The following is a 22,339-nucleotide window of genomic DNA, read 5'->3' as shown; positions in this document are numbered from 1 at the left end:
TTCCTAAGATGGTGGAATACTAAGAAACATTACAAAAATTGTCCTGGATCTGGAGTGATATTTTATAAGCTGGGATAACTGGTGAACAGAATAACTGAGAGAGTGGATGGACCAATTAACTTTCTTTTTACCATCATCTACCAAGTGGCATGGTCCAGCTCTTATGATTTTCCATGGCAGAAAACGAAAAAAAAATTGCTGATTTTCCTTCCATGGAAGATAATGAAAGCTACATGGTGAAAAGGGAGGCAATCTGTACTTACTCCTGGAGGAATCTGAATACAAAGAAAAACTAATTAAGTATAGGTAGGCTGGTTTGAGGTGATTACCATTTCTGAGCATCTTGAATATATTAATATTTTAGGTTGAGCCAAACTAGTCTCTATCACTTCTGAATATCCATCAAATAAACTCTTTTCTGACAGTTGCTATTTTTTTTTTTGATAAATGCATGTGGTTATTTACAACAAGGAAGGCTCAAAATGTCAGGAGTGAATTGATCCCAAAGAGGGTATTTTTTACAAAGTGGCACAAACTGATGGTGGCAAGTATTACACAATATTGCTTTAATTGTTATTATTACAAATATGCTATGCCTGATTTCATTAGTGTTTATTCCAATGTGCAAGGAAACACTTTTATAATGCCTCTTGCTGGTTATGCTCCCAGGTTTATGGCACAGTCAGAAGATTCCCTGCACTCTCATCACAGTGCTAGAAATTCCGAGACAGCAGTTATAAATAATAAGACAATAAATACATAACTAAATGATAGAGAGTAATAACATGAATGCTTTTATGTATTGATTATATTACATAACCATATAACTTCCATTAAATACCAGCATTAATACTTCAGGAGCCTATCACACTTCTGCCTGCTCTATTTAGCATACCAAGACAAGGTATACATGGTGCAGAATACACATGAAGATAAAATGTGACAACCTGATCACATGTATCTCTTACTCAAGACTGGCATTTTCCAGAAAGTGACCTTAATATCGCAGATGTGTTTAGATCATGTGACAACACAAACCCCAGGGACTGGACAAAAGCAGTGGACATTTCACCATTACTTCCTGATATCACAAGACAGTTGAACTTTGTATTAGTAGTACATACTAAAATATTGTAACATATAAAATCTAAGCTGAATCCAGTTAAAAATCTTGGGTGTGAGGAACAGCATATGAAAGAAGCAGGAAACAATTTGTCATGACAATAAGACTCGCAAGGTATAGGTTTGTTGGCCGCACCAGTTTACTTAGTTCTCTCAGATGTGCCTCACATCTCTAGACAAAAGAAAAAAATTACAGAAAAATGATCATTTTTATTCTAGTGTGTTACCATATAATATATTTGCACAAATGTAATCAATATTTGATTTCAATGTCTAACATTACTAGTACAGAATTTCAGGCATTTACTATGGCACAAAAATTCCTACAGTAACCACTAGAATTTCAGTTAATTATAGTATAAGGTTTCTGACATCACCCTTACAACCAGGAAAAAAGTTGGTTTGACCATAATTTCTCCTGTAGTAAGGGACATATTGAGACTTTAATCAAATTTTCATACAAGTAATAGAAAGTCTGGGCTAGCATATTAGAGTACTTTTCTGGATATTCAGGAGAACAAATGTCTTACAATCGCGCAGCACCCCTCATGAATTATCTGTTAACGCTTGGCTTCCCAAATCCTTTTTCGAGATGGTATTTATTAGAAGACAAGATCCAGCCTGCTCCCATGAAGTAAGAAAGAATGTTAGCTTAACTTTTTTTTTTGTATTGTTAATTGATATATGTGTAATATTAACTCTGATTAGAAATAAATTGTTTGAAAGCCTGCTGGTTCTGATTTGAGAGCTCCCATGCATTTTTCTTATTCATAAACTTAAGTTCAAGCATCAAAAAGTTAAAAAATCAAATAGACATGAAATATCATCAAGCACAGGACTTATATTTAACAAGTGCAAGGGAGGATCAGCACCACTTGAGTGACACTTTCTCAGAAGTTTACTCACACTTTAATGGTTTAATGGCAAGGGAAAGCAGAACTTATTTTAGCAAAGTTAAAATGCATTCACCACTTCTCACTTCAAATTTTTTCAAAGGAATGAATACATTAAATATGCTTGGATGTTAAGCTCTAATTTTCCTTGTAATTCATGTTAGGGAGAGTGGGATCATGTTCAACTAATAGAAAAACTTTCTCACAGCTGCTTCCTCTGTAGCTTCTGACTGGTTCAAAGTTTCCTCCAGAACACGCATAAAGGGACACATCCCCTCCAACCTTTACCATCTACAATACTTTTATACTTTAATTATGGATGTGGATGTCATATGCTCAGTGAAGCATGCCTACATATCTCATCATCCAAACATATTAAACCATTCTTGCTTTAGCACTTTCAGAAATAACAGGTTGCATAATACCTAATGGAAGAAAACTAACATGAGAATTCAGTTGGAAATTCAAGCAGAATTAGTAAGATTCCCATCTGTGTTCTGATATTTATTTCATCCCCGTGAAGCCACATTTACCATTAAGAACTGAAAGGAAATCTGGGCACTGCTGTGAGAGACCCAGGGGGGTAATTTCTAAAGGCATTTCCACGGAAATGATCTTGCGTAAATTCTCTGCGCAATATGCAGGTTAAAGGATGAGCATAAGACTGGTATGTATGTACTTTGGGAAAGGCATTCGGGTGGGGTTTTAATAAAGATTTTAAAAAGTATGCATATAAACTCCCTGCACCAAACAACAGATGTAATTGTATGGTGGTGTTGGCGGTGAACTCATGCATGTTGTTTGCTTTGAAAATTGGTATAGCTTCTGCATGCAAATTTATGCAGGCATAAAATTACCCCCATAACACACAACAGAGCACAGACAGCTGAAGAGCAGATCTTCATTCGTGTCTCGTTCGGGCATTACATTGATGCATATGAAATATAAATACAGCACTGCCAGCTGTAGAGTGGATCTTCATCAGGTCCCATTCAGGTATCACACTGATACACATAAAGTATGAATACAGCATGGTGACAGCTGAAGAGCGGATCTTCATCAGGGCCCCAAGCAGGAATCCCACTAACACACTTAAAGCTTGACTATAGCACAGAGATCTGAAGAGTGGATCTTCATCAGAGCCCCATGCAGGCATCCCACTAACACACGTAAAGCATGACTATAGCACAGAGAGCTGAAGAGTGCATCTCCACCTGAACCTAATGTCGTGTCATACTGCTAGATGTAGGGTAATATTTAGCCAACACAAGACACTTGTGAATTTCCAAAGGAAACACCACAGAATGGGTATGTAAAAGTCAGGGTCTAGTAGGAAACGTGGGTACTTGTGTACCCCTCATGCTTTGCAGGTGCAAAAAAAAATATCCCACTTTCTCCACTCCTTTTGCTGCACATACCATACTTTTACCCGCATGGCTAGGACAATTTTCCAAAGCCATGAAAACTTATGAAAGTTGCCTACACAGGGATCAATTTTCAAAGCACTTTCTACTTAGAAGAACAACCAGTGGACTCTGCATGGAAAAGTGCTTTAACCAGTAGTGGAAGCAGGCATTCCAGGGTACAACTGTGCTGGGAAAGATTTCCCCTTGATGTTTGAAAGTATGCGCACAAATCGACATGCACAAAGTTACACCAAGCAAATTCACAAATATTCTCAGCGCATAAGTCCACTTGGAAAACTGAGGCTGAAGGGGGGGGGGGGTGTTATAAAATTACCCTGGTAAAGCATAGCAGGGGCAGAGGCATGTGAAGAGAAGAAGCTTCCTCAAAATCACACTGACAGGTGTGATGACAGGTGTGAAGGCTCAGTGTTAGGGTGTGAACAGGTCCCCACCCTTTCCTTAATGTGCATGCAGTACAAGAAGGTGAGCCTGACAAACACCAAAGGAATGCAAAGGGGAAGCAGAAGGTTAGGAAATTACTAGCTGGAGGACTTTAGCCAATGCTGCTACTTCAAGGGGCTCCTTTCCCTCTGGGAAGGAAAACAAGTGAGAAAAATATTGAATGGAGAGGAATTCGTAGGAGCACTTTTGGATTTTTTCAATTTTAGGATAAATTCACAAGTTTTCTATTTTGGGATAGAGCCGTAAGTTTATTTTGGTTTCTAGTTTTACATAGATCCTGGATACCTATTCTGAAAATTCAGTTGCTGTAGGTTATGTAGGTCAGGAAATAATGTGTAAACAGATAGAAAGGCAAATGTATCACAGAAGCAATTTTTTAAAGAGATAAAGCACAGAAAAGCAAAAGTCTCCAAAATAATGTCAAGAATTAAGAAAAAGAGAGAGCCTGATTTTAGGAAGAAATCACTTTTTTTCATGTTTAAAGCAGACAATATTTAATTTGTATGAAATACCTGAGTAATATAGCTGGATTCAGAAAAAGAGGAGCTAAATAACATATATTGTGCCAGGTCAATGAAAGTACAGCATGTATGGATGAGTTTTATCAAATGCCTTTCAAATGCTTTGTTTTCAATAAAAAATGCATTCAATATGTTTTTTCCCTTCAAGGACTCCTGAAAAGCCAATACTGGTGTGTGTATATTAGATATTCTGTGAATGGTACTAAATAATAATGCTCATAATATAATTATACATAGCATAGAGAATACACAAAATAATTGATAAAAACAGAAAATGTTTATTAATCCCTGTAGTAGATATTTATTCAATAAAGTCTAAGTCTATTTCAAATCATTTTCAATGCTTTCAACTGGCATGGGCTTATCAATAAACATAAGTGGATAGTCAGGAAGCTATTTAAAACCTATGGAAGTTATTCATGCCCAACGGCATTGACTTTCTGCTGTAATTAGTTTGAGTAAAGTCTTTTTTGATTACTGAAACTGAGCAATCACCTTGTTAAAAGGAAAGAAGGGCATGAGCTTGGCAAAGGTATGCGTGAGCAATGTGGCCATTCAATAACGGTTGAGAGCTCTAAGTCATTGCTAGCAGTATGATCCTGAAAGCGAAGGCTGCTAACGGAATCCTAAAACTTATCATCAGTAAAATAGTTCCAGAGTATGAAAAAATGTAGAAATTTAGTACAATTTAACACAAATTTTGAACAACAAAAACTGCTATACAGTTTAAGCAATCTTGAAATACATATAGAGGGTGATGGTTAGGGTGAGAGCAGGAGATAGAGGCTGATTAGGTTCTGTAGTTACCCAGCAGAAGAGGTAACTTGGCAGATGAGGTGGGGCATGTGTTTCTTACTGAGTCAATGGTTATAAGCAAGGAGCCATCAGAATTCTATTCTACTTCAGTCACTTCTATTTTGGATCACTAACTGAGTTTTTTTCAACATTAAGGTGCACAGCAAAAATTCTTAAGAGTACAATCCAGCCAAAAATTAAAGGCCATGGAATTAACTTGAGGTGCCTCAGGTGTCTAAAATATGTATTGTAATTGTTGTGCTTGCCTCTCAGCTACTGCCTTTTGTTTCAGTGGAAAAGTTGTGGGAGGATATTCTGATTTGTATGGGAAAACTCTTGCAATAAACATGATCGTAAAACAGAGCTTATTTCTGGTTTAAAAAAGATTCTTCATGCAAAACTCAATCTTACAGTTCGGTATCCATCCCAAACTGCCACTCTCCAACAGGCCAACTTATAGCACTGGCTACAATCTCATAAAGAGTCTCCATTCTACACCCGTTCTGTGCACAGAGAAGATTATAGAGATCAATACAATGATTACCTCATGCTATCCAGGGAGCACTATCAAATATCTTCAGAACTTGTTTGGCTTAGACGATCTTAGAAATCTTTTTACATTTGTTTTGTGAATCTGTGTAAAGCAGTACAGTGGCGATTTTAGTCCATTTGAATGCATGATAATAAAGGTCAAGAAAAATAAATATAAGGTGCTAACCTTTATATTGGACTAGCTTAATAGATTTAGGATTATACTCCCCTCATTAGGTCAAAACAAAATGAGCAGCCTAGGCAAAGGATGATGTTCCCTGAACAAGCAAGGGAAGCACAGATAATATTATGATGGTGATATGAAGGATAATGGGGGAAGGAGGTAATGTGTCAGCAGAATTATAAGAAAGTGACAGAGAGACAGCAAAATTACGGAATATCTGTCAGTGAGTTGATGCCTCAGAATGATCAGACATAAACATAAAGGGATTCAACACAGACATGGGCTTTCTACCTCATTAGCAGATATAATTCTGCTGTGTCTCTGTTAACTTCTTATCACTCTGCTAAACCATTATCCCTTTACCCTCCATCACTGTAATGTAATCTGTGATTTTTTGTATAATATCCTCCTTTCCTCCCAAAAGCTAATCAAAAAATGTAGCAAGTTAGTCAATAAAAGGCCAGCATCTTATATTTTTGTGACCATTTTTTCAGTTTCTTAATCTGAAATCTCTGTTTGTGTGTTAAATGGTTTCCTATTGAAAAGTTGGGGTCTCTCAGAGTCAGAACCTGGAAAAGTTCACATAAAATCCATTGCCAACAGTGCAGCCATGAACCATAAGGCATACAACACCATTTCACAGCCTTTTCATGGATACACTTCAGGTTGTGGACAGAGATTCACCTCCAAAGTTTGTGACTTGACATTGTTGATTCATTTATTTTTCTCCTTCTTGGCTTGCTTTTCCATTCTTTTGAAAATCCAGCATGTTTGTCAACCACCTCTGAACCAGGTATTTAATATGTTATTCTGCCTCCTGCCAATGTGCGTAAATGGGAAAAAGAACAATATCTTCTGCAGGCTATGGGCAGAATGACATGTAAAGAACAGATATTGTGACATTCCGAGGACTCTGTTATGCAAAACCTTACAATAAGTAAAAGCTGTTATCAGGGAAACATAATCTAAGCACACAATTTACATTTCAATTTCATTGTTTTTCTGAAATAGTAACTTGAGACTTCTACTACAGACAAAAGAATAGAGGAACACAATATGAATACCACAGTACAGAATATGACACAAATCTGCTTCACCCTCTTACTAGCATTATTTTGGGCTGTGCATTGCTTCTGGAGGAACATGAATAGAATTATTATTACAATTTAGAAGCTAATACAAATGCAGAAAATCTTGTTGCTAGGGGACCACCACATTGGTTTAGATGATGCTGTTTTGTGCTCACTGACAGCAAAAGGTATATGTATCAGTGTGTGCAGGAAGCTGATGCATGTAAGGTCATTTTTTGAGTGATATCTCCCATGGTACAGTGTGAGATACCATGCAATCATTGACAGTTCTAAAAATTAAATTGATCAGCTCTTTACGGTTGACAGGTGCTTAGCACGCCAGAACATAATTTGTTAAATTAGGCAGCTGCTGATCGAGCATTGGACATAACTTGTGTCTGGGTAGAGGTGATCTTTTTATAATATTAACCAATGCTTGAGCTCCATAATCTAATGGGTACAGGGAATACACAACTCATTAGGAAGGCAATTTGTAAAAAACACTTATGCAATTTACCTGAAAATTACCCATGTATGAAGTTTTACCCACATTCAGCAGAAGAATTCCTATGGACAGGGCTAGAACATGCCTAGGCTTGCATTTTTATAACTAGGCATGTTGTATGAAGGGGAAAAAATATCTTCGGAAAAAGAAGACACAAATCTCTGTGGTTACTTTTTCCCCAAGGCAATTATCAAAGGGAAAATAGGCATGTACTTCACCTTTAAGAACTGGTGTGAGTCTTTGGGTTAAAATATCCGTGGACTTTGTAAAGACTTGCATTATTTTGAAAATTGCCTCCAACATTTTTTCTGATAAGAAATGCATTTTCTTTGCACAGATTGCCAAGGTATGTACCACTACTATTACTACTACTTAACATTTCTATCGCACTACATGACATATGCAGCGCTGCACAAACATGAGCCAGTATCAACTAGCTTTGCTCTGATTCCTGACAAAGCTTATTTAACTTTCCCATCCAATTAATTTGAAAAATCAATTGCAAATTGGTGACAGTTTTCAACTGTACATTGAATTATTTCAGTTCCAACAACCATGGAATGCATTTTAAAACTGGTTAGAAATACCTTGTGAGAAAATTCAAATAAGGATTGTACTAGATTTTTAATCATATATCAGAAATAATTTAGTTAAACTGATTAATTTCCAAAATGTTTAATGTGTGTAGGACAAATCTTAACATCCTGCAGTCTTTTGAGAAAATATTAAGAGGCTGTTCTTTTACAGGAGCTGATATTTGGAAAATTCAGCACAGCATCCTAAAGAATATGGTAAATCACACAGCAACATCAAGCATGTATTTATCACCGCTACAGAAAAATAGGATTAGGGCCCCAGGTTATGCCCTGCACAGCCTTGCCACATGGCTACTTGATTAATTCCTGATACATCTCAGATCGTACAAATCTGGGGAGAGAATCTTTCTCCATCAAGGCATGGATCTTCTTCTGAGCCAGGTCAAAGCTTGTGATGGAAGGCTCCACAAGGTTCTCCATGGTTACTCCCTTGGTGACATGATCGATATTAACCTGTAGGGAAAGAAAAGTTTCTGTTACTAACATCTGTTAAAACCTTGCTAAAAATCTGCTAGATTCTCTTCTCCTCCTCAGCAAACTCAGAGTTATTCACTTGCATTGGCTTTCAGAATGGATTTGAGTTTTTCAACAATTTCCCTATTAAAAACAGGATAGCAAATCAATCATCCAACAATGGAAAAGTGGAATAGAAATTAGTAAAATAAATAAATAGATAATATTCTTGAAGTTCAGATTCATGGATGGTAATGGGATAAAACAGGAGAAGCTCTGTACAACTTTGTAGCTCGAGTTCTTCTTCTAGAGTAGAGAGTACAATTTCATGTGTTGGAGATAGGTTTCTTTTTCACTTTCAGTCACAGATTTCTTTCATATAAGTGCACAACAGAGTTAATAAAAATAAAGCAGTTTGACCTGATGATTCTTGCACATAGATTTTAAAATTTTTAATTGCAATCTATAATGGCAATTTTTACTACTCGCATATCCTTTAACCATGATCTTTGTAGCAATTTTCAAGTGGAAAGTACGTGTAGATATTCACTTTGAAACTTACAATGGGGACAGAATACATATGACCATTCACAAATGCTTTGGGGTAGATTTTAAAAGGTGTGCGTGCTACCTGGCGTGTGCACATGTACGCCCGATTTTATAACTTGTGCACGCAGGCGCATGCAAGTTATAAAATCAGGGATAGGCACGCACAATGGAGTGCACAATTGTGCACCTTGCATGCACCCAGCCGCGCTGCCTTCTCCCGTTCCCTGCCCCCTAAACTGATCTTCCCATCCCTTCCCCTAATCTTTCTCCCCAGCCCTACTCTAACCCCCTCATTTCTTATCTTACCTTTTGCGCCTGCCAGCACGCGGTTCTCTGACACAGCAGCAAATGGCCACTGTGTCAGAGGCCTCTGTCCCGCCCATGCCCCACCCATGCCCCACTCCCGGACCACCCCTTTAGTAAAGCCCCTGGACTTAGACATGTCCCGGGGCTTTACGTGTGCTGCCGGGCTTTTATAAAATAGGCCTAGCGTGCGTAACCCCCCTATGCGGGTAAATCTTTTAAAATCAGCCCCTTTGTGAACAGAGAGAATTTTGCTTGAAAAGTACATAGGTAGATTTCAAAATGAAAATGTAAAACATGAGTGCTATTTCTCCCCATCCCCTACCCGAACCATGGCCCAGGAATGCCTCACCTCAGAGAGCACATCAAGGGAAAGCATCTGGAAACTTAGAGCTTGCCCAATTTGTGCACAACTCTCTTCCTTGAAAATGGAGCTGACTGAGATAAAAGCTCAATTAGCTTCAATTAAAAGTATTACACCCACATTGCATTACACAGATAATAATTCCCCAATATCACGGAAAAACCAGGAGTCAAGAAAAGGAGATCCATTAGGCTCAGGTAGGACCCACAGTCATCCATTCTTGACAGATGAGCAGCCAACAGGTACACCCTCCCACTCAAACAGGTCATTAAGAAATTCTTTACAATCCAGGATTACAGTGGGCTCTGGTAGAATTAGACCTGTGATGAGGAGACACACAATGTACCAAATGCAAAAAGAACAAGCCCTCTCTATATTAAAAACTGAGGAAGTTCTTGAGAAAAACATTGCAGTATTACCAGAAAAGAGAGAAAAAACACAATGCATGCAGTATTTCAAGATCCATAACCAAAAGAAAAATCTAATTGAGATGGATAACTCTGTCAACAGTGGCACAACTACAAACAGAAAGAGTAAAGTGAATAACAAATCTCAACTAATATCTCATAAGGAGTCCAGGAAAAGCAATAACCTTAAAGAGAGTACCTGGAAGGCTATGACCACAAATGCTCATAGTTTGGGAAATAAAATCCCAGATCTGCAGGCCCTAATGGCTGAGGCAGAATTGGACATTGTTGCTATCACAGAAACATGGTTCACAGAATCTCATGAATGGGATACAACAATACCAGGCTACAACTTGTTAAGGAAGGACAGAGAGGATAGAAAAGGGGGAGGTGTGGCTCTTTATGTCAGAAACAACATCCAAGCATCTGAGCTACAAGGAAGTTGGGGTAAAGAAGAAGCTCTATGGGTCGACCTAAAAAAAGATGACGGAGTGTCCATTTATATTGGAGTGGTGTACAGGCCTCCAAACCAAAAGGAAAAGCTGGACAGAGATCTGATTGAAGACATCCATAAGATAGGCAGGAAGGGAGAAGTGGTGATCGTGGGTGACTTTAATATGCCAGATGTAGACTGGAAAATCCCATCTGCAGAAACTAAAAATAGTAGAGCAATAATGGATGCCATGCAAGTATCTTTGTTCAAACAAATGGTGTTGGAACCCACGAGAGAAGGTGCTATACTCGACTTATTGCTCAATAATGCAGATAATGTCTCAGATGTCCAGGTGGGCGCCCACCTCAGCAGCAGTGATCATCGAACGGTATGGTTTAATATCACTAATAGAATAGGGAAAAGAACCACAAAGACCCGAGTTTTACAGTTCAAAAACACAGACTTTGAGGAAATGGGAAAGTACCTGGAGGAAGAACTTAAAGGATGGGAGAACGAGAGAGATGTGGATCAGCAGTGGACCAATCTAAAAGGAGCAATCACCAAGGCAACTGCTCTATATGTTAGAAACATAAAGAAAAGCAAAAGAAAATTGAAACCTATCTGGTTCTCAAAGGAGGTGGCTGACAAAATTAAAGCTAAAAGAACAGCATTCAAGAAATATAAAGGATCCCAAAGGGAGGAGCACAAAGAAGAATATTTGTATCAACTGAGGGAGACGAAGAAAACAATCAAGTTGGCAAAAAATCAAGCAGAAGAGCGGATTGCCAAGGAGATAAAAAATGGTGACAAAACATTTTTCAGATACATCAGCAAAAAGAGAAAGGTCCAAAGTGGTATAGTGAAATTGAAAGGTGGTAATGATCAATGTGTGGAGACAGACGAAGAAATGGCAGAAATATTAAACGAATACTTCAGCTCTGTGTTCACTAAAGAAGACCCTGGAGAAGGACCATCTCTACACAACAAGAAACTGGAGGGAAGTGGAATAGATGAAAATCCTTTTACAGTAGAAAATGTGTGGGAAGAGCTAAAGAACCTGAAAGTGGACAAAGCCATGGGGCCTGATGGGATTCATCCAAGGATATTGAGGGAGCTCAGAGATGTTCTGGCGGGTCCGCTGTGTGACCTGTTCAATAGATCCCTAGAAACGGGAGTGGTGCCGAGAGATTGGAGAAGAGCGGTGGTGGTCCCGCTTCACAAGAGTGGGAACAGGGAGGAGGCTGGCAACTACAGGCCGGTTAGCCTCACTTCGGTGGTGGGAAAAGTAATGGAGTCTCTGCTGAAAGAGAGAATAGTGAACTATCTACAGTCCGGAGAATTGATGGACCAGAGGCAACATGGATTCACCAGGGGAAGATCCTGTCAGACAAATCTGATTGACTTTTTTGACTGGGTAACCAAGGAATTGGATCAAGGAAGAGCGCTCGATGTCATATACTTGGATTTCAGCAAAGCTTTTGATACGGTTCCGCACAGGAGACTGGTGAATAAAACGAGAAGCTTGGGAGTGAGTGACAAGGTGGTGACCTGGATTGCAAATTGGTTGACGGACAGAAGACAATGTGTGATGGTAAACGGAACCTTCTCTGAAGAGAGAGCGGCTTTAAGTGGTGTACCGCAAGGATCGGTGTTGGGACCGGTCCTGTTCAATATCTTGTGAGCGACATTGCGGACGGGATAGAAGGTAAGGTTTGTCTTTTTGCGGATGACACTAAGATCTGCAACAGAGTGGACACGCCGGAAGGAGTGGAGAGAATGAGACGGGATCTAAGGAAACTGGAAGAGTGGTCGAAGATATGGCAGCTGAGATTCAATGCCAAGAAGTGCAAAGTCATGCATATGGGGAGCGGAAATCCGAATGAACTGTATTCGATGGGGGGGGGGAAGGCTGACGTGCACGGAGCAGGAGAGGGACCTTGGGGTGATAGTGTCTAATGATATGAAGTCTGCGAAACAATGCGACAAGGCGATAGCAAAAGCCAGAAGAATGCTGGGCTGCATAGAGAGAGGAATATCGAGTAAGAAAAGGGAAGTGATTATTCCCTTGTACAGGTCCTTGGTGAGGCCTCACCTGGAGTACTGTGTTCAGTTCTGGAGACCGTATCTACAAAAAGACAAAGACAAGATGTAAGCGGTACAGAGAAGGGCAACCAGGAAGGTGGAGGATCTTCATCGCATGACGTACGAGGAGAGATTGAAGAATCTAAATATGTACACCCTGGAGGAAAGGAGGAGCAGAGGTGATATGATACAGACTTTCAGATACTTGAAAGGTTTTAATGATCCAAAGGCAACGACAAACCTTTACCATAAGAAAAAAATCAGCAGAACCAGGGGTCACGATTTGAAGCTCCAGGGAGGAAGATTCAGAACCAATGTCAGGAAGTATTTCTTCACGGAGAGGGTGGTGGATGCCTGGAATGCCCTTCCGGAGGAAGTGGTGAAGACCAGAACTGTGAAGGACTTCAAAGGGGCGTGGGATAAACACTGTGGATCCATAAAGTCAAGAGGCCGCCAATGAAGAGTAGGTGACTCGCCAGAATGATGGCTACTGCCTGGAGACAATACCCTTATTCAATAAACATACACATGGTTACTGTGACTCCAACATCACTCTAAGCTTCAACAGCAAGAGGAAATGTGGAAAAAAGGATTTGCACTCACAAAGACGGGAGTAGCTGGCTTGTTACGGCGGTTACTACCCCAAACCAAATATCCAAATTACTACCTCCACCTTCCTCTATTCCTGATGCCTTTCAACTAGCTTGATCACTCCATTCTTATACTTCACTTTCAATGCATATCCAGCATAGTTCTCTGCTTCAACAGCAGGGGAGAAGAAAAACTGTTACTTCACACATCCAGCAGAGCTCTCTGCTTAAACGGCAGGGGAGAAGAAAAAAGGGTTCGCACTCACAAAGCGGGGAGTAGCTGGCTTGTTACGGCGGTTACTACCCCAAACCAAATGTACCTGATACTTCACTCTCGACGCATATCCAGCATGGCTCTCTGCTTCAACGGCATGGGAGAAAGACTGATACATCACGAATTTCCAGCATAGCTCTCTGCTTCAACGGCAGGGGAAAAGAAAAACTGATACTTCACGCATATCCAGCACAACTTCAACGGCAGGGGAGAAGAAAAAAGGATTCACACTCACAAAGCGGGGAGTAGCTGGCTTGTTACGGCGGTTACTACCCCAAACCAAATGTGCCTGATACTTCACTTTCGATGCATATCCAGCATAGCTCTCTGCTTCAACGGCAGGGGAGAAGAAAAAAACTGATACCTCACGCATATCCAGCATAGCTCCCTGCTTCAACGGCAGGGGAGAAGATAAACAACCAATAAGGGCTGTATAACATAATCTGGGTAAAAACAAATAAGCATGGGTGTAGCTTGCTTATTGCGGCGGTTACTACCCCTACTACCACTAACTAATCAAGCTAGATATTTCACTTGGATGCAGCTCCATCACCGCTCTCTACATTAATGGCGGGGGTGGAAGGGAATTAGAACCAAGAGCTAAGAGAAACAGATAAGTATGAGAGAAAAAATGAGGGAAGCTTGCTGGGCAGACTGGATGGGCCATTTGGTCTTCTTCTGCCGTCATTTCTATGTTTCTATGTTTCTATGAGGGTGGCAATTTTGAAATGGATGAAAAGACTCTTGGAAAACGGAGCCCCTAGTAAGTGTGCATCTGAGCTTGCCCTTGTCCAGATTTTGTCAGTCCAAGTGTGGAAGGCTGAAGTAGTTAAGCCTGTCTTAGACCAGACTCATCAAGCTATAGATAAGCAATATCAGCAATATGCGTTTAAACAATAGGTATGTACAGAGGCAAACATTTTGTTCCAGTTCATTTATTAATTTTTTAGGACATAATCATTTGTTTGGTTCATCTATATAAATAAAAATGTTAAATAGTTTGTACGTCGTCGCTAATCTCGCCAACCGCTTAACCAAATGCATTCAAATTTGCACACAACATTCACTTCCCATACGGGAAGGATCTTATACACTTAAAAAACATATAGGTCACACCTGTGACAGGTAATACAAGTTTAAAAATTGCTTACACAAAACAGCAACATCTGGTGGCCGTCAGCGCAAGCGCAACCTCTTACACCTTTCACACACACTCACACACCACACCTCACCCCCACACAGTGCTATTGTCATATTAAGGTAATAAATCCCAATTTTTGTAATCATTGATACTGTTGAAAAAGAAAACAAAGTCCAACCTACTAAATTGAAGAAAACTCACAATAAGTCTGGGACCTATTAGGCTAAATCAAGAGAAGAATACTTAAAGCAAAAAATTTTTTTTAAATTAAATTGAATAATCAGCACACATACAGTTAGATTATTTCTAACTCCTGAACATCAAGGTTCAACTGGGGACGAGGTTACAGGTACTCGTGACTCAACAAATTGGCTTAACTGATCCACCTGAGTAAAAACAAAGGATTTAGTTCCTCTTTTTAAAATACAACGGCAAGGATACTTTAACAAAAAAGAGAAACCTAAAGTTAACACTCTTTGTCTTAGTTCAAGAAATTGACGTCGCTTAACGCGTGTAATTGGAGGTAGGTATGGAAAGATCTTAACATCTTGTCCAAGATATGATATAGGAAATTTCTGAAAATACGCTCTCATTAAACTGCTTATATCAGCCGTTGATATTAATGACACAATTAAAGTTTCTCTATCTAACACCTGTATGGCTGAGTTTTCTAGAAAGCTTGTTAGATTAGTTGGGACAGAAACTACTAAACCAGAAGTTCTTTTTTTTACGAAAAAACAAGAATTTATAGAAATGATATTAATATCAGAAAAACCAAGAGCTTCTGTTAGAAATCTTTTAAATGAAACATAAGTTATTTCCCCAGCTATTCTTGGAAAATTCATGACCCTTACATTTAATTGTATAATATTATTTTCTATTATTTCTAATCTCTTAGAACATGAGGACTGATCTTTTAACATAACTGAATTCACTGCTTGTATAGATTTAATATTCCCTTCAGCTAAATCCATTCTTGTATCAATTTCATTCACTTGCTGCTGTATACCCAAATATTGTTGAGATAAATTAGAGGACACTGTATAAATCTTTACTTCCAATCTATTGACAGTCACATTTAACCCACTGACCAAGTCCCATAGTGCCCCTAATGTTACCGTCTCAGGTCTGGATGTTTTTGGCCTTACATCCTCCGATTGTTCAGAGTGGGAAGACTCTCATTGTTCCCTAGCAGACACTACTGCTGTCTCCTCTTCCTCCGAATCCAGTACGGAGATAGCTCCTTCAGAGACTAGCGATTGACCAACCACTTCGGTAGGGATCACCGCTGCTTCTTCGTCTGCGTCACGTTGGGCTGGAGGTGGATGCAAATCAGGGCTAAGGGAAGCCTCATCCTGGGGAGCCTCTCGTTCTTCTACCGGGGGGTTTCCAATAGATTCACTGGGTCCCTCTTTTTCCAACTGTTTCATAAAATGGTCTATTTCAAGCTGTAAGAGGGGAGGTAGGGGTTCTGAAGGAAACACCCTCACCTTCCCTTTCCTTTTCGCCGGCATATCAATTTAGAAAACAAAAGCTAGCTCTGAGATAGAAAGTTTATCGGTGCTGTCTTTAGCCAAGGTCTCAGTAAGTAGAGACGGCTGACCTCCTCCTATCCGACCTAATCCGGACTAAGCTGGACCAAGCCGTGCGCACCCCTTAGGCGTGCACGGCTTTGGCGGCGCGCCGCACAGATTTTAAAGTGCGCTCCGGCTCCTCCCCTCAAGTGGGCCTTGACGGTAGGTGTTCTGGGCCTGAATCAGGAGGGCTGCAAAACCGGTCTCCCGGGCGTCTCAGCGCTGCCGCACATATTTTAAAGTACGCTCCGGCTCCTCCCCTCACGTGGGCCTTGACGGTAGGTGTTCTGGGCCTGAATCAGGAGGGCTGCAAAACCGGTCTCCCCCCATCATTTTAATAGAAACAGAAACTTGACAACAGAAAAAGACCATATGGCTCATCTAGTCTGCCTATCCATCCAATTAATTTAGCATTATAATTCCCATCACCTCCTTAGATATCCCTGTATTTATCCCATGCTTTCTTTGTCTGCACCACTCCACTGGTGTTGCGGAAGTGGACCCTTGGGCCGAGGTGGTATTGGCTCAACCTGCAGGGAGGAGTCCTGCAGGTCCCCACCATCAGCAGGTGGAGCAGGCTGAGCAGAGGCCCAACTGGAGCTTCACCAATACCAGCCCTTATTCTCCTTAGGTTGAGCTCTTGGGTGCCGGGGCCAGCTGGACTTAGGTGAGGGCACTCTGTGGGGCGAATATCCATCGCATAGAAGAGGTTGCAGGGCATCACAAAGAAGAAAGCAGAGTCCGTATGAGCAGTGGTTGGGACAATGGATACAGGTTCAGGTTGTGGTTAGTGGTGGGCAAAGTTCACTCAGTGTCATGGTTCAAGCAGTGGACCCAGAAAACAAGAAGGTAGGTGATCTAAAAAAGCAGTTAGATTCACGATATAAGGAAGTTCCTGACTTCACTTCCTTGCCTTGGCAATCGGGTCAGCTTGTATGCTAGATTCTCTTCACATTTGTTCCTGCTTGTTCCTAGTCTTGTTCCAGGATCCTTCTGTTCCAGTTCCATTCCTGACTTGTTCCTGTATCCTCATTCCTGAGTCCTGCCTGTTCCTGTGTTCATCTATCTGCCTTCCTAGGTAGTACCCTCAGACTGGCTTCTGGTACTGACCTCGGCTTGTTCCTGACCTGCCTGTCTGTCTGCCGCCTGCCTCATGACCCAGCCTGTTCCTGATCTACCCGTCTGTCTGCCACCTGCCTCTAGACCTCTGCTTGCCTTTGACTACATCTGACCTCTGGTATCTGACTCTTGCTTCGGTGACTACTCTCCGGACTGACCTATGGACATCGACCTTTCTCCTGCTTGACCACACCTCCAGACTCTGGCTCTGCTCCTCACCTTGTCATCACCAACACTGTTCTGGTTCTCCCTGCTTCAGCTCGAACCTGACCATGCGCCTTCTGTGTCTGTAGGCACACCTGACTATCAATCTCCCAGGAGACCCTGCGAGGCCCACCTAAGTCCAAGCGGCCCAGGTCCCTATGGGCTCCTCCTGGGGGGGACCTCGGGCTTCGAGTGGTGAAGCTCTACCTAGCCTCTGTCTCCTTCAGTGGTCCGCCCCCTGGGGCCAGTTACCTCCTGTTCCCTTTCAGGAGCCATTCCACCCTTGCCCCAGGCCAAGGGTCCACCCCTGAGCGCAACAATACCAGCACCTTTTTCCTCCACCAACTTGATTTGCTCTGTGGCTCTGTGTGCTATGCCTATTATTGCTAAACTTTATTTTTTGAAGAATTCGAATGTAGATTCTAATGTTTCAAGGCATCATCCTAGTCTGAATTTAACAGACTTTTTAAAAGCTTCTGTTGACTCACCTATTACCAAACATGGGACATTTTTTTGTTTTTTCAAAGGAATGAGATTTTGTTTTGAGAATGTTCTTTCGCCACAGATAATCTTTATTCTTTGGTCAAAGTGTATAAATTTTTCCAGTTATTACCCATGTTAAGCAGGACAGAAGGAAAACATTTCTTATGATGCATCAAGAGGCTATCTCTATTGGGGTTCAATTTATTCTTCATTATCCTTGCAAATGTATATTTACCCATTTAGGTTCAAAATTTATCTATTTCGATCCTGCACTGCTGAGAACATATCTGGATGTCCACACTGTCTCTGAATGATTTTTTATTTCTGATTGGCTTTCTGAATTTAGTGCTGGAAGTCTCTGCTAGTTTTCTTTTCTTTTCTTTTTTTTTTACTTTCTTTCCTTTTATAACTGCTCCTTTGATCTTGTGTCCCCTCTCTTTTTTCTTTTTGATTTAATTGAGACATAAGAAATTGAACATAAGAAATTGCCATGCTGGGTCAGACCACGGGTCTATCAAGCCCAGCATCCTGTTTCCAACAGAGGCCAAACCAGGCCACAAGCACCTGGCAATTACCCAAACACCAAGAAGATCCCATGCTACTGATGCAATTAATAGTAGTGGCTATTCCCTAAGTAAACTTGATTAATAGCAGTTAATGGACTTCTCCTCCAAGAACTTATCCAAACCTTTTTTGAACCCAGCTACACTAACTGCACTAACCACATCCTCTGACAACAAATTCAAGAGCTTAATTGTGCGTTGAGTGAAAAAAAAATATTTTCTCTGATTAGTCTTACATGTGCTACTTGCTAACTTCTTGGAATGCCCCTTAGTCCTTCTATTATCTGAAAGTGTGAATAAATGATTCATATCTACTCGTTCAATCCTCTCATGATCTTAAAGACCTCTATCATATCCCCCCTCAGCCGTCTCTTCTCCAAGCTGAACAGCCCTAACCTCTTCAGCCTTTCCTCATAGGCGAGCTGTTCCATCCCCTTTATCATTTTGGTTGCCCTTCTCTGAATCTTCTCCATTGCAACTATATCTTTTTTGAGATGTGGTGACCAGAATTGTACACAGTATTCAAGGTGCGGTCTCACCATGGAGCGATACAAAAGCATTCTGTTTTATTAACCATTCCCTTCCGAATAATTTCTAACATTCTGTTTGCTTTTATGACTGCTGCAGCACACTGAGCCAATGATTTCTAAGTATTATCCACTATGATGTCTAGATCTTTTTCCTGAGTGGTAGTTCCTAATATGGAACCTAACATCTAACTATAGCAAGGGTTATTTTTCCCTATGTGAAACACCTTGAACTTGTCCACATAAAGGTTTATCTGCCATTTGGATGCCTAATCTTCCAGTCTTGCAAGGTCCTCCTGTAATGTATCAAAATCCACATGTGATTTAACTACTCTGAATAATTTTGTATCGTCCGCAAATTTGATAACCTAACTCGTCGTATTCCTTTCCAGACATATATATATTTAAAAGCACTGGTCCGAGTACAGATCCCTGAGGCACTCCACTGTTTACCCTTTTCCACTGAGAAAATTGACCATTTAATCTTACTCTCTGTTTCCTGTCTTTTAACCATTTGTAATCCAAGAAAAGACATTGCCTCCTATCCCATGACTTTTTAGTTTTCTTAGAAGCCTCTCATGAGGGACTTTGTCAAACGCCTTCTGAAAATTCAAATACACTACATCTACCAGTTCACCTTTATCCACATGTTTTTTAACCCCTTCAAAAAAAATGAAGCAGATTTGTTAGGCAAGACTTCCCTTGGGTAAATCCCTGTTGACTGTGTTCCATTAAACCATGTCTTTCTATATGCTCTACGATTTTGATCTTTAGAATAGTTTCCACTATTTTTCCCGGCAGTGAAGTCAGACTAACTGGTCTATAGTTACCCGGATCACCCCTGGAGCCCTTTTTTAAATATTGGGGTTACACTGGCCACCCTCCAGTCTTCAGGTACAATGGATGATTTTAATGATAGGTTACAAATTTTAACTAATATATCAGAAAATTCATGTTTTAGTTCTTTTAGTACCCTAGGATGCATACCATCCAGTCCAGATGATTTGCTACTCTTTAGTTTGTCAATCTGGCCTACTACATCTTCACGGTTCACAGTGATTTGGTTTAGTTCATCTGACTCATCACCCTTGAAAACCATCTCCGGAACTGATATCTCCACAATATCCTCATTAGTAAACATGGAAGCAAAGAATTCAGTTAGTCTTTCTGCAATGGCCTTATCTTCCTTAAGAGCCCCTTTAACCCCTCGGTCATCTAATGGTCCAACCAACTCCCTCACAGGATTTTTGCTTCGGATATATTTTAAAAAAATTTTATTATGAGTTTTTGCCTCTATGGCCAACTTCATTTCAAATTCTCCCTTTGCCTGTCTTATCAGTGCTTTACCCTTAACTTGACAATGCTTAAGTTTTATCCTATTTTCTTCAGATGGATCCTTCTTCCAATTTTGAAGGATGTTTTTTTGGTTAAAATAGACTCTTTCACCTCATCTTTTAACCATGATGGTAATCATTTTGCCTTCCTTCCACCTTTCTTAATGCAAGGAATATATCTGGACTACGCCTCTAGGATTGTATTTTCAAACAATGGCCATGCCTGCTGAACACTTTTAACCTTTGCAGCTGCACATTCCAGTTTGTTTCTAACTATTTTCCTCATGTTATCAAAGTTTCCCTTTTGAAAGTTTAATCTTAGAGCTGTAGATTTACTTATTGTCCCCCTTCCAGTTATTTGTTTAAATTTGATCATGTTATGATCACTGTTGCCAAATGGTCTCACCACTGTTACCTCTCTCACCAAATCCTGCATTCCACTAAGAATTAAATCTAAAATAGCTCCCTCTCTTGTTGGTTCCTGAACCAATTGCTCCATGAAGCAGTCATTTATTACATCCAGGAATTTTATGTCTCTAGCAAGTCCTGATGTTGCATTTACCCAGTCAATATTGGAGTAATTGAAATCTCCCATTATTATTGCACTGCAAAATTGGTTAGCTTCCTTGATTTCTCTTAGCATTTCATCATCTGCCTGACCATTTTGTCCAAGTGGATGGTAGTATACTCCTATCACTATACTCTTACCCAACACACATGGGATTTCTACCCATATAGATTCTACTGAGCATTTAGTCTCTTGTATGATCTTTATCCTGTTGGACTCTATACCCTCCCAGACATAAAGTGCCACACCCCCACCAAGTTGATCCTCCCTATCATTGCGATATAATTTGTAACCTGATATAGCACTGTCCCATTGGTTATCCTCCTTCCACCATGCCTCTGTGATGCCAATTATGTCAATCTCATCAAGTACTGCTATACACTCTAACTCTCCCATCTTAATTCTTAGACTTCTGGCATTGGCATACAGACATTTCAAAGTGTGTTTTTTGTGGGTATTAATAACCTGCTGTTCAGTTGTTAGGGAAAGTTTGGAAATCATTAGCTTTGGTGATTTTTTTACATATAGGCACATGGGCTCCGTTTTCTTTTATTGGAACCTCTCTGTTGGGATGCCCTAACTCCCCTGTTTCATTAGTATCCTTCAAAGATACATTTCTCCAAACCATGCACTGCTGAGTGACTGTCGGTTTTCCCCCTTGTTCTGATTTAAAAGGTGTTCTACCTCCTTTTTGAAAGTTAGTGCCAGCAGCTTGGTTCCACTTTGGTTAAGGTGGAGCCCATCCTTTCGGAAAAGTCTCCCCCTTCCCCAAATGTTTCCCCAGTTCCTTACAAAACTGAATCCCTCTTCCCTGCACCATCGTCTCATCCATGCATTGAAACTGTGGAGCTCTGCCTGCCTCTGGGGACCTGCACGTGGAATAGGAAGTATTTCAGAAAATGCCACCCTGGAGGTTCTGAATTTCAGCTTTCTACCTAAAATCCTAAATTTGGCTTCCAGAACCTCTCTCCCACTTTTTCCTATGATGTTGGTGCCCACATGTACCATGACAGCCGGCTCCTCCCCAGCACTACCTATAATCCTATGTAGGTAACGTGTGAGGTCTGCCACCTTCGCACCAGGCAGGCAAGTTACCAGGTGGTCCTCATGTCCACCAGCCACCCTGCTATCTACATTTCTAATAATTGAATCACCAACTATGATGGCCGGCCTAACCCTTCCCTCCTGGGCAGTAGCCCTGGGAGAATTTTCCTCAGTGTGAGAGGACAATACATCACCTGGAGAGCAGGTCCTTGCTACAGGATCACTTCCTGCTGCACCGGGTG

The 22,339-nt window shown here is 40.6% G+C and overlaps 1 protein-coding gene across 1 annotated transcript in view; it reads right to left on the bottom strand.

The window, feature by feature from the left end:
* Nucleotides 1-771: 771 nt before the first annotated feature.
* The window catches only part of RGS5 (regulator of G protein signaling 5), a 270,300-nt gene continuing 248,732 nt past the window's right edge, over nucleotides 772-22,339 (bottom strand). Inside the window, exon 5 of the mRNA XM_029617532.1 lies at nucleotides 772-8,538. Within this exon, the coding sequence (XP_029473392.1) occupies nucleotides 8,377-8,538 (162 nt within the window). The 3' untranslated portion in view covers nucleotides 772-8,376. The remainder of the gene's footprint in view (nucleotides 8,539-22,339) is intronic.

This window comes from Rhinatrema bivittatum, chromosome 10, assembly GCF_901001135.1.
Source record: "Rhinatrema bivittatum chromosome 10, aRhiBiv1.1, whole genome shotgun sequence".
NCBI lineage: Eukaryota > Metazoa > Chordata > Amphibia > Gymnophiona > Rhinatrematidae > Rhinatrema > Rhinatrema bivittatum.
This window is presented reverse-complemented; position numbering and strand designations above follow the sequence as displayed.